Source organism: Suncus etruscus, chromosome 17 (genome assembly GCF_024139225.1).
Source record: "Suncus etruscus isolate mSunEtr1 chromosome 17, mSunEtr1.pri.cur, whole genome shotgun sequence".
NCBI lineage: Eukaryota > Metazoa > Chordata > Mammalia > Eulipotyphla > Soricidae > Suncus > Suncus etruscus.
This window is the reverse complement of record NC_064864.1, coordinates 35,678,026-35,690,932: the sequence shown is the minus strand read 5'-3', so window position 1 is coordinate 35,690,932 and position 12,907 is coordinate 35,678,026. Positions and strand designations below refer to the sequence as shown.

General features: G+C 35.7%; 1 protein-coding gene and 1 non-coding gene across 2 annotated transcripts in view; one reads left to right on the top strand and one right to left on the bottom strand.

Annotated features, from left to right (window-relative positions):
* PCGF5 (polycomb group ring finger 5) overlaps positions 1-12,907 on the bottom strand; it is a 57,448-nt gene that overhangs the window by 23,931 nt on the left and 20,610 nt on the right. The window contains exon 2 of the mRNA XM_049764339.1: positions 6,838-6,934. Coding sequence (XP_049620296.1) covers positions 6,838-6,934 — 97 coding nt within the window. The remainder of the gene's footprint in view (positions 1-6,837; positions 6,935-12,907) is intronic.
* On the top strand, positions 11,466-11,598 carry LOC125995604 (small nucleolar RNA SNORA51). Its single transcript, XR_007491099.1, has one exon. It is a non-coding gene; the product is annotated as a small nucleolar RNA SNORA51 (small nucleolar RNA).

The following is a 12,907-nucleotide window of genomic DNA, read 5'->3' as shown; positions in this document are numbered from 1 at the left end:
TACTAACAACAAAGACATGAAAATAAGATACATAAACAGTTTAAGATCTTCATCTATATAAATTACAAATACAAAACATACACATTTTAATACATCTACTATACCAAACTCTTTTGCACATGGAGAGCTCATCTGTTTCTAAAATTTTCCACCATGGGAGATAGATACAAATTGGGTCTCCTCTAAATACGATTTTGAAATTCTTCCAATGATTAACAGATTGAGTATATCCAGGAATAATACTGGCCTTGAAATGTGCTTTAAACCAATAGAATGTGGCACAAGTATAACAAACTACTTAGTTCTGAACCTCAAGACTTCATAGGCGGGGCCGGAGAGATAGCATGGAGGTAAGGCGTTTGCCTTTCATGCAGGAGGTCATTGGTTCAAATCCCGGCGCCCCATATGGTCCCCCGTGCCTGCCAGGAGCAATTTCTGAGCCTGGAGCCAAGAATAATCCCTGAGCACTGCCGGGTGTGACCCAAAAACCAAAAAAAAAAAAAAAAAAAGACTTCATAGGCATCCCTTGTTTCCTTGCTCTTGAGAATGCTGCCACTGTGAGAACAAATCTGAATAATAAGCACAGCAGGCATGAGGTGATCTGAGACAAGTTCACTGACAATTCAGCAGTCCACTTCTATCTGACCAGCAGGTAGCTTTAGTTATGTGAATAAACCCAGCTGAGACCAGAAGAACCACCCAGATTTGAAATCATAATGATAAAGGAATAAAAACCACCTGTTTCAACCATTCAGGCTTTATTATGCAGCAAGAATTGATATACCTACTCTAGAAAGCTGTACCACACCTTTTCTTTATATCAAAGGAAATAGATTTTACTCCTCTGAGACTTATATATTTTTGGGTACCATAAGACACACTCCCTGCCACCCCAAGGTGCATCTTATGGAGTGAATGCTGTCTGGAGCTGAAGACTGAGTGCAGGGGAGAAGAGCATCTAAAAACTATGTGCATCTTATAGAGCAAAAATCAAGGTAATCATTATATCTTTCTAAGTTAAAAAATATAAATACCTATCAGGAGTATAAAGCTTTGAAACTCTAAATTCACAAAAGAGCTGCTTAACTCAATGCTCTTTCAATCTGTTAATTATTTCTCAATATTTTCTTTGACAAAACTTCGCAAGCACAATTGCTGGATCCCTCAGAGCCTCAGTCAGTTGTACTGGCATGGGGTTGGAGGAGGGAAAAATGGAGACAGGGATCAAAATCAAGACCTTCTCATGAAAGACATGTCTACCACATTGGAATTATAAACCTGAGTTCCACCACTCTGTCCACCGCCCATGTTGACAATGAATTACCCTCTGAATCACCTATAACTTTCATATTGGTTTAAGACTTTCCTCTTACTTTTGTTTTTGAGTCATACCCAACAGTGCTCAAGGGTTACTCCTGGAGGTGCTGGGACACTGGGGATCGAATCTGGCTCAGCTATCTAGAAGGCAAATGACCTATCCCCTGTGCTACAGCTTCGGCCGCTTGTTTGACTTTTCTAATTTAAAATTAAAAATTATTTAAAAGCCGTTTGCCTTGCAATCACTAACCTAGAACAGACCACGGTTCGATCCCCTATGGTCACTGGGTGTGGCCCAAAAACCAAAAAAAAAAATTTAAAAGTTATTTTACTCCTGTATTGCTCAGCTGCAGTGTTGTTTAATACCATCCTGTTTTTTCCTTTTTGTTTTTCATTTTTCATATTTTCCCTTGTCACCCCAGTATTTTTCTTTTACAAAATATTTTCATTGTTTTAAATACCTTCTTTTCAAAAAACTTAAGGATTTTGACCATATCTATGTATACTGTCATGTCAACTGTAAATCAAGATAATTTGACATCCTCTTCAAATATGGAACCCTTTGATTTTTTTCTTGTCTGACTGCTCTAGCTTGAACTTTTATTACTACTTGCATAAAGTGAAAACAGTGTATATCTTTTAAAGGAAGTGTCCATCTCTACTTCCAATTTCTATTATGAGGGTTTCTGGTTGTTTTTAAATTTTTATTTTTAAGTTTTACAAGTGCTTTATAGATCTTGGAAACTATCACAGTTGAATACAATGTGCCAGTACTGATTCCACCACTACTGTCAACGTCCCTCCATCAATGTCTCTATCTTCCTTCCCCCATCCCCAACCTCAAAGCAGTCTACCATCTTGACAGGCATCTTTTAGTCATTTGGTCATTAAGTTTGGGTCTCATGTGTTCAGTGTTGTTGACTCTGTGGTTTGAGTGTCTTAGCTCTTTCTTTAACTCCATAGATGTATTGCATCTATTTTAGGCAGTATTATTTGGGGAAGAGGACGAAGATGCGAGTGAATTGAAGAATTCTCAGTAGCAAGTCTTATGAATTAAAGAAGTCTCAGCATCCCAATCCCTACCCGATAGTTTCTAGCAAGACCACTCAATTTAATTCTTTCACCAGATAGTGCTAAAATGTAAACTGTGTACAATGCACCAATATAAATTAAACTATTAAGGCTTTGCTCAAGGCCACAATCTACAGTAGACCAAAGGCCCTCAAATTTTAGCATATGTCAAAACTAAATAAAAGATTTGCTAAGTAACTATACTGGGCTCCATTTGTCAGTTTCCAATTTGGTGGTCTGAAAACTTAGCATTTCGAGACCACATACTAAAATATTACTGGACCAGACAAATTTACCTGTAGAAAATTAACCCAGCTTCATAGAATGTTAGATAAGAATCACATTTTGTACATATCTGAGCTCTAAGTAGCCTTTTTTTTTTTATCACACATATGTACATTAAAATGGCAGCTTAAAGCATAGATTTTTCAACTTAAAAATATTTTTCCAATCATGACCCTTTACAAATGAGAAATTGGTGTGACCCTAAGTATAGAGACATATAAAATAAATATACAAATAAACAATTTACTGATAATAAATCATAAACAATTTTTAAAACAACACCAGTATATAAAGCTTCAATTCAGTTTGAAAAGCAAGGTTTTAGAAAAAAATTGTTTTAGAATTGATATTTCCCCAAAATCAGTTAACCTATGTTGGGAACTATGGAAAGTGAGATGGTTTAGAAAACAGTACGTGGAGGTGGGTGGAGTGATAATACAGTTGATACGGTGTTTGCCTTGCATGTCATCAATCCGATTTGATCTCCGGCATCCCATATGGATCCATGAGCATTGCTGGTGTGGCCCAAAAATGTTAAAAAAAACAAACGCCAAAACAGTGTGAGGGAGGAAAAGGACTTTGGCCTGCAGATAGGAAGTGATATCTGAATTTGCTGAGACACGAAACAAGTTACTTCTACAAATCTCTACTTTGAAATTTGGGGGGAAAAATGAATTAGTATCTAATATATCACTTCAGGTTTGAAATATACATGACTGCACTAAGTAAATAGTAATCATTTTAAAAAAAAATCAGGGACCAAAATGTGACCTAGTAGTACAATGTAAGTCTTACATAAAATTCTGAATAATCTAGTACTACAAAACATCAAGTCTATATAAACATTTATACATTAAAATATTTATATTTAATATGTTATTAAATAAATAGCACTGAGATTAGTCTCCATGACTATTAGATCTACCCTCTTTCCACTACCAGTACTTCAAAAAGTTATTCTGAACTCAATCAACTCTCAAAAGAGATGTAAAAAAAAGTGAAAAATTATGGGTATACCAGCTTTGTAGCTGTCAATTTCAGGAGAGGCAGGTCAAGTTCCTACCCTGCGAAAGTCATGCCAGCTACAACCATCACTCACAATCACCATTTTGCCAACGACCCTGCTTCACTACTCATCTACAACTCTCTTCAGAGAAACCAATCTGATTAAAACTCCATGTATGCCAATATTTGGGTTGATTTCAGCAGGACTTTTTTGAAGTGAGTATGGGCACCCTCCCCCGACTTATACTTCCTGAAAGCCTGGTAGCTGAAAACATGCTCCAAAGAGCTGCATTATCAGCCCTTGTAAAGTATAAGTGCTTGGAATTCCTAGACACCTTGGCTACATTTGTTGTTGGTTTTGGGTCACACCTGACAGTGCTCAGGGGTTACTCCTGGCTCTACGCTCAGAAATCGCTCCTGGCAGGCTCAGAGGACCATATGGGATGCTGGGATTCAAACCACCGACCTTCTGCGTGCAAGGAAAACACCTTATCTCCAATGCTATCTCTCTGGCCCCCCTTTTGTTTTTTTGGGGGGGGGGTTAGGGCCACACCCGTTGATGCTCAGGGGTTACTCCTGGCTATGCGCTCAGAAATCGCTCCTGGCTTGGGAGACCATATGGGACGCTGGGGGATCAAACCGTGGTCCATCCTTGGCTAGCACTTGCAAGGCCTTACCTCTAGTGCCACAGCACATGCCCCTTTATTTTCTTTTTTAAATAATTTCTCTCCCACTTATCTGGAAGCCAATAAGATCAACTATGTCCTACTAACTCTCCCTAACGCGGACTGTTCCTTGAAACTGGGCCTAGCTCCAAAAGTATCCCCAATGCAAGAACTCTTCCAAGACCTCCCTGCCGCAAATTTTAATAATCTGAAAAAATTGTAATCAAATTCTTGTCGTTGATTTCTCCTTTCAGTTCATGATTGCCCCCAATTTAACGTTTTTTTGCCTGTTTCACTAGTTTATCTCCCCCATTGTTTTACATTTGTTTCTTTAGTCCTAGTACCACTGTGTTTTGGTTGTTTTAATGCCTAAATTGACTGTTAGATCAAAAATTGCCTTATTACCTCTTAAATATAATCTTGTGTCTCTCCCCGCTGCAGTACAAAAATCAAACACTGCCATCACCCTAGCCTTATTAAAAGGCCTAGGTGTTATTGGTGTAAGCACAAATATTTATTCATTGGTTCATACTCTAGAATCTGCTAATGCCTTATAACTGTTGCTAAAAATGTTTACAAACTTAAAGAAGTTTTCACTACTGTTGATTTCCTAGCAAAGAGTGCAGAATAACCGCCGTGGTTCAAAATTTAACATTTTTTTTTGAGGGAGGGGGGAATTTGTGTCATCCTTAGAGTAAAATGTTGCTTTTTAAAATAAATTCGGCTTAGCTAGAGATAGCATTCAACACATAGAGGATAATTTAGTAAATGGACAAAAAGATATAGAGCAGAGTGAGAGCTGGTACAAAAATTGGTTTTCTACCACTCCATGGATAACAACAGTGCTCCCAGCCTTTTTGGGGCCCTTCATTGGCTTTATGTTGCTAGTTTCCTTTGGTCCTTGGGCTTTTCGCAAACTCACCACCTTCGTAAAGAATCAAGTGGATGAAGCAACCAGAAAGGACTCAAAGGTTCTATACCAACAACTATGCACCTCAGAAGACCAGCTGACACCTGACATCTCCCCTCCTGCCAACTCTTCAAACTTAAGTTTGAAGTTATCGAGGAGCTGGCGCATAGACCTCAATCTGTGCCTTGCCAAGCTTTGGAAACGACTGAATCAAGGGTAGCAGATGCGGTGACTGGAAGCCCCACACCTCTTCACCCAGTGTGTCCAGTCCACCGAGGCACGTCTGTCCCTTCTATATTGTATACTAAACAGGGGGAGATGTGGGAGATCGAGCACCCCACATATCAAAGGAACTCTGAATGAATTTTCCACCGCCTGTCTGATTCAAGCCACAAAAGTTTGCATAGCCCCGAACCAACAGAAAACTCTGCAAATAAATTTAGCTCAGCACAAAGAATCTGGCTTAACCAGATGCCTTAACCTTTCCATGGAACCTGTTTTTGTAACTGCTCTCAAGCATGTAGTTATAGATATGTTTTTGTAAAGTTTAAATTATGATCCTTATTGCTTGCACAAAAGATAGATCTAAATGGAAAATAGGCTAAACAAGTAATTGTATTTGCGTAAATATCAATTAGCTATTTAAGAATTTGCTTCCCCTCCCCCCATCCTGCCAGGTTCCTCTTTATCCTTCCCGCCATCAAAATGTGTTTATGCTCCCATTGGTTAAAATTGTTGTACTTGTACAAATCTGATTGGTTTATGTTTCAATCCTATGTTACTAAAATAGGCCCTGGATTGAGCTATTATGAAAGGGGCCCTTGGGCTACTGTGAAGGTAAGAAGTGCTCAGGCCATGGGGGTATTGTTGGAAAGATGTGTGCAGAAATAATGTTAACCGTATATTAACTTCTGATCCTCAATAAAAATAAGCTATTATAAAATTAAAAAAAAAAAGAAAAAAAATTTTAATTTCATTACATTTCTGTTAGATTCTACTTTAGCACTTTAGTAATTTTTACTGAAAAATTTAACCAAATCAGTTAGCCTAATTTTTTTTGCATTGAAGAAACCAGAATGTGGAAAAATTATAGGTATTCATAGTTGAAATGTTCTGTTGTTAAAAGAAACTATTATTTGTAATAATGATCTTGCTGATGTGGGGTAAGACTGAGTTGTATCATAAAATCATATTTGAGGACATGAATATAAAAATGAAAATCTGGAAATTTTTAACTGCAAAAAAAATGTATTTTCTATTTTGCTAAAAAAAATTAAAAAAAAAAGATCAACTATGTCAACTCTGTGTTACATGAACTTTAAGTAAATAGTTTATATATTTTTAAAAGTTATGTGGACTAGTAAAAGGTAGGAAATAACTATCTGTGAGCCCTAAATATGGTTATAATTTTTATTTAGGAAATTTTAATTAGGAAACTTTTAAGTTAAATAAAACGCTTTAAGTAAAATTACAAATTTCATAAAATATGTTACTGAGTCAAGGTACCAACAAATATGACATGTAGTAAAAGTTAAGCATTCCCATACTTTTAAATTGTATAAAATATAAAATATCTTTACTTACCTTAACATTTCTAATGGGTTTGTCTCATGAACTTGATTGCCACACCTTGGACAATCATTGCTATCTTCAAAATGCTGGACGATACAAGTCTTACAAACTAAGAAAAAAAGATATTATATTAAAACGTACAGTTTAAACTGTTATTTCAATTTAAATTATACATAATTAGAAAAATTTAAAAGATCTTATAAATTCACTGATCTTCAATCATATTTAATAAGATCTTAAAATTGTTAATTAAAAGTCTATCTTTACAAAGCCTACTGCCACAATTTAAAAACTGAATACAATTTACGTTGTTTAAAAATTAAAAAATCAATGTACTAATATTATTAATAAACATTTTGATAGACTAATATCAAATAGGTTTTTCTTATTTACAAAAAAGGGCATAAACTATTGTCTGAATTTACTTGTCTACTAAAATTTTATTTGAATACAATATAAAAAAATCATTAAAAAAACAAAGGTTTTGGGGCCAGAGCAGTAGCACAAGTGGTAGGGCATCTACCTTGCACGTGCTAACCTTGTAAGGACTGCAGTTTGATCCCCCGGCACCCATATGGTCCCCCAAGCGAGGAGCGATTTCTGAGCACATAACCAGGAGTAACCTCTGAGCGTCATCAGGGTGGTCCCACAAAACCAAAAAAAAAAAAACCCAAATAAACATACATACAAAGCAAATAAAACAAAGGTTCTCCACATGTTTGTATTAATTTTAATGGCATTGTGCTCCTGGTAAAAACAGAGAAAATAATATAGCTTCAAATCTTTGTAAAATGAGTACTCAAAATTACTTATTGCATTGGAATACAAGATATGGGTAAGTGGCATAAATTTAAGGCGTGATTTAAGGGGTGAGATGTTAACTGAAATGACTGAGAATGACAAGTACTATCCTATTTATAATATGTCATACTATTTTATAGATAGATAAAATACATTTATATATAATCTTAGAGGGGATTCCAAGCATTGCTCAGGAAGACTGAAGATTCTCCTGGCAATTCTGTTAACTGGGCTGATGGTTCAATGTGAAAGTCAAATGATGTGGTGCTACTCAGGTCACCTGGCAGTGTTCAAGAGCCACCAGGGCCCATTTGTCATGCTCATGAATCTCCCTGACTTTTATGGCATGGATGACCATGTGATGCTAGGAATTAAACTGGGATTTGAGACATGCATTACCCATATATAGCTTTCTTATATGGTTTTAAATAAAGTTTCAAAATGAAAACAATGTAAGTATCATTTATGGATATAGGATATCCACATTTCATCTAAATAATATCCGGCTCCCTGGACATTCTTGAACCTCCAAACTTTTCCCTAAGTATGTTACAGATATCCCAGTACATTTATAGCAATGAAACCACAATACATTTTTCAGTCCAATTCTTGATCCCTCCACCAATTTTTTATACTTTACATTCTAAATTATTTATATAATAGCACAGTACTCTCATTTCTCTTTGATAACTTAATTACAAACTTCTTTACTCCCTTCTTATTTATCCCTTATTTATTTAAAAGAAAAAATAAACTAAGAGTTATAATCAATTAGATAGTAAATACTCAGAATATCTAGCTTTAATGAAAAGAGAAAATAAATATTGTAAGCATAGCTCCCTGATAAAGTACAAGTAGAAATCAAGTATACAGCCTAATTTGCTCATAGCCTGGCACAATTATCAAAAAAATGAAATCAGAGTGAGGGTGGGGAGAATGTATCAATGAAGTGATCTCTAAGCAGCAGACTGTACCCAAGTCTTGATTACTGCAAGCTGGTATATTCCTGGCATAGTGACAGACAAGACTAGCGAAATAATAGTTCACCTTTTGGACAGGGATGACAGATAGTTCAATTGGGAGAGATCAAACTCTGGGACAAAAACACACTTTTAATTTGATGTTTTAGGCTAGTGGAAGGTTAAATGGCTGAGCCTCAAGCCCCTTCAATAGAGAATGGTGCAGCCATATAGTTATAGCCCAAGGCATTTCGGATTAAAAACTTGTTACTTCAAGTTCCAGATGTCTCAGGCTAGTTTGTTTTTTAGGTCTAGTAAGTCCTCAGTAGTACTTCCTTGAATATTCATTCTGCTCGCTCCCTTCTTTCTCACTACATGTTGAAACTTGTCTGGTGTTTACCAAAAATTTGGCTACAGAGATAGCTGAAAGGGCTAGAATGTATTCTCTACATACCAGCAGTGTTCTAGGTTTGATCCATTCACAGCATGGTACCCCTATCATTTAATTGGAAATTACCTCTGAATTTGGACAGGATTGACCAAAAACCAAAAATAAAACCTACAAAATTACCAATCAAGAATAATATCCCTTGTAAAATTATAATTCAAATATGGTGAGAAAATTAAAGCTTATTTCAAACAGAAGCTAAGAACAGCTTATTATCACCAGATCTACTCATTAAGACATAGTGAAGAGTTCTGTGTAAAAAGTAGAAACAAAAGGTCACATAATCTTGAGCTACAGGAATTACAGAAGCAACTAAAATAGAACAATGAAGTAACCAAATAAGAAGTAACAGATAAAAGGCTAGAAAGAATTAATCTGTATAAACCAATGATGAAGCAATACTAAGAAATAACAGACATTTTTAGGCACAGAAAATATAAACATTTAGAGAATAAAAGTGAGAAAATAAATCCAAGATTGATATAATCTTGCATATAATGAAAAATAGAAACAAATGGGGGAAATAGCCACAAAAATTTAAAACAACTAGAAAACAAAGGATGGGATAGCAGTAACTCCCATGTCAATAATCACCCAAAATCTGAATGATATGGAGACCAAACAAAACACATATGGGCTGGGTAGATAAAAGGCAGGATCCATCTACTGGACTATTATGATGTAAGAGTCTCACATCAGATATAAAGACGAGGATAAACTCAGAGTAAAAGACTGAGGGAAAGTGTTCAAAACAACAAAACAGAAAACAAGACAGTAAGTGCTATTCTCATATGTGACAAAATACTTTTAGCCAAAAACGTAGTGAGACAAAAATAAATTTTATATATTGATCAAGCTATCAATATAGCAAGAATATATAAAGAAATATACGTATCCTTAGAGATAGTCTAGGAGGTAAGGTACTTGGCCTTGTCTAACATATTAAATCCTGAACCCCTTATATGGTCTCCCAAATTTAACAGGAGTGGCCATGAGCACAAAGTAATGAATAAACTGAGTATTGCTGGGTGTGGAGTAAAAATACATCGGGGCACCCAAATATACAAAGGCAATTAATACAACTCAAAGGACACTTTGACAGCTATAACTGCATAGTGCACTATTTTCAGTAATGAGCAGATCATCAATATAAAATTTAAGAGAAAAAATTGGTATTAAATGAAATAAAGATATTACAATGTATACTACGCTTTCATCTAAAAATAAATGAATATACTCTTCAAGTGTGCGCGAACACTGTCAAGAAAAATAACATAAACTCAAATGTTTATATGTGAAAATTGAAACTAGTAAGCAACTTATGACCACAAAGGATGAGACTAGAAATAGAAATATAAAAGATCCCCAAAACAAGGAGACTAAACACCAGCTCTCTAAATAATTCTTTGGCAAAAAAAAAAAAAAATCAAAGTCAAAAAAAATATTTTTTGGTTTTTGGGCCACACCCGGCAGCGCTCAGGGGTTACTCCTGGCTCTACACTCAGAAATCACTCTGGCAGGCTAGAGGGACCATATGGGATCCCGGGGTTTGAACCACCGTCCTTCTGCATGCAAGGCAAACTCCTTATCTCCATACTATCTCTCCACCCTCAAAGTCAAAATTTTAAAAATTCTTTGGAGAATACAAAAACAAAGATGTTATCGGGCCATATAGGAGAAAGCAAAAGCAATAATATGATAGAAGTTAATTGCTATATAGGTTCACATTAATAAAGTAGAAATGTTTCAAATAATGATCTATCATTATACCTGACAGAATTACAAAAGGAAAAACTAGCACAACCATAATGAGAGAAAAGTAAACTTTAAAAATCAGAGTAGATCCTAGGGATATATCCTAGGAATACAAAAATCCCTTTCTCACACCTATATTCATAGCAGCGTTATTTACAATAGCCAGACTCTGGAAACAGCTTAGATGCCCCTCAATAGATGAATGGTTAAAGAAACTGTGGTACATAAACACAATGGAATATTATGCAGCCATCAGAAGAGATGAAGTCATAAAATTTTCCTATACATGGATGTATATGGAGTCTATTATGCTGAGTGAGGGAGAGAGTCAGAGGGAGAGAGATAAACACAGAATGGTCTCCCTCATCTATGGGTTTTGAGAAAAATGAAAAACATTTGTGTAGTGATTCTCAGAGACAAAATAGAGGAGGACTGGAGGGTCCAGCTCCCAACATGAAGCTCACCACAGGGATCGTTTAGTGCAGTCATAGAAATAATTACATTGAGAACTATCATAACAAATGTGACTGAATGAAGGAAGTAGAAAGCCTGTCTAGAGTAAAGGCAGTATGGGGTGGGTGGGGAGAAAGGACACTTGGGATATTGGTGATGGGAATGTTGCACTGGTGAAGGTTTATATATATATATATTAAAAAATTAAAACAGAAAAAAGAAAAGGCCTCCCAATTCTTTTCACAGGCTGTGTTCTTTACGCTGACTGTATAGAAAGAGGAGGTACAGTAAATGCACTCCATATACACCTCAACACAGGCCCCTTGCCTGGTCTGTATTGTGAATTGGGGGACAAAAAATAAATTAAATAAAAATCAGAGTAGAACTTAATGAACTAGAAATCAAAAAGATGATACAAACAGTAAATAAAACCAAAAGCTGGTTCTTTGAATGAGTAAAATTGTTCACCCTCGAGATAGGTTCACCAAGATTAAAAAACAAAACAACGACGACAAAAAATAAGCATAGATATATCGCTTGATTATAATGAAATCTAAACAGTAATCAAAAGTCTACATAGGGATGAAATGGTAAATTCATTGGTGAGTCTTTGAAAACTTTCAAAAATTCCATTCTGCTAAAACTCCTCCACAAAGATAAGAGACAGAAACACTTTCAAACGCATTCTATGAGACAATAATCAGTGCAGTTCCCAAACAAGAAAGGGGCTAAAAAAGGGGTCTGAAGTAACAGCACAGTAGGTCAACCTGGGTTCTATCCCCAGTTCCCCATATGGGCCCCTAAGGCCACTAAAAGTAATTTCAGGCATATAGTCAGGTATTACTACTGAGGGCCACCAGGTGGGGCCCCTTTTCTCCCCTAATAAAGAAAAACAGAAAACTACAAAGCCAGTATATCTCATATGAGCAAATATACAAAAATCTATAACAAAATCTGGCAAATCTAATTCAACAACATATCAAGATATCATTCATCATGATCAAATAGGAATCATTCCAAACCACTCAAAACAATACACTTAATTTAATGCACAACCATAACAAAAAATATTATATGATTGCACTGATAAAAAATCCTTTGACAAAATTCAATTTTTATTTATGATTAAAATGTTTAACAAACTGAAAATAGAAGAAACATGCCAGTACATAATAAAGGCAGTGACACATCCACAGCTAATATTCAAAGGCGAAAACCTGAAAGCTTTTCCTTAATAGCTACTTGTAGATAAGGATTATTTATTCTCACCAGTACTCTTCAACATAATTTTTGGAAGTAAGCTATTGGGCAAGAAGACCAAAAGGAATCCAGTTTTTTGTTTTTGTTTTTTGGGGGCAACACCCTGTGACGCTCAGGGGTTACTCCTGGCTATGTGTTTAGAAATCACTCCTGGCTTGCTGGACAATATGGTATGCCGGGGAATCGAACCACAGTCTGTCCTATTCTAGTGCAGGCAAGACAGAAAGAAGCCTTACCCCTTGTGCCAAATTCAAATTGAAAAAAAAGTAGTCAAACTATGACCAATTGTTGATGATATATTAGATGCATAGAAATATACATAACCCTAAAGATTCCACTAGAAAACTACTCGAGATAATGAATTCACAGTAAGTGGCAGTCACAGAATTAAAACACATAAATCTGA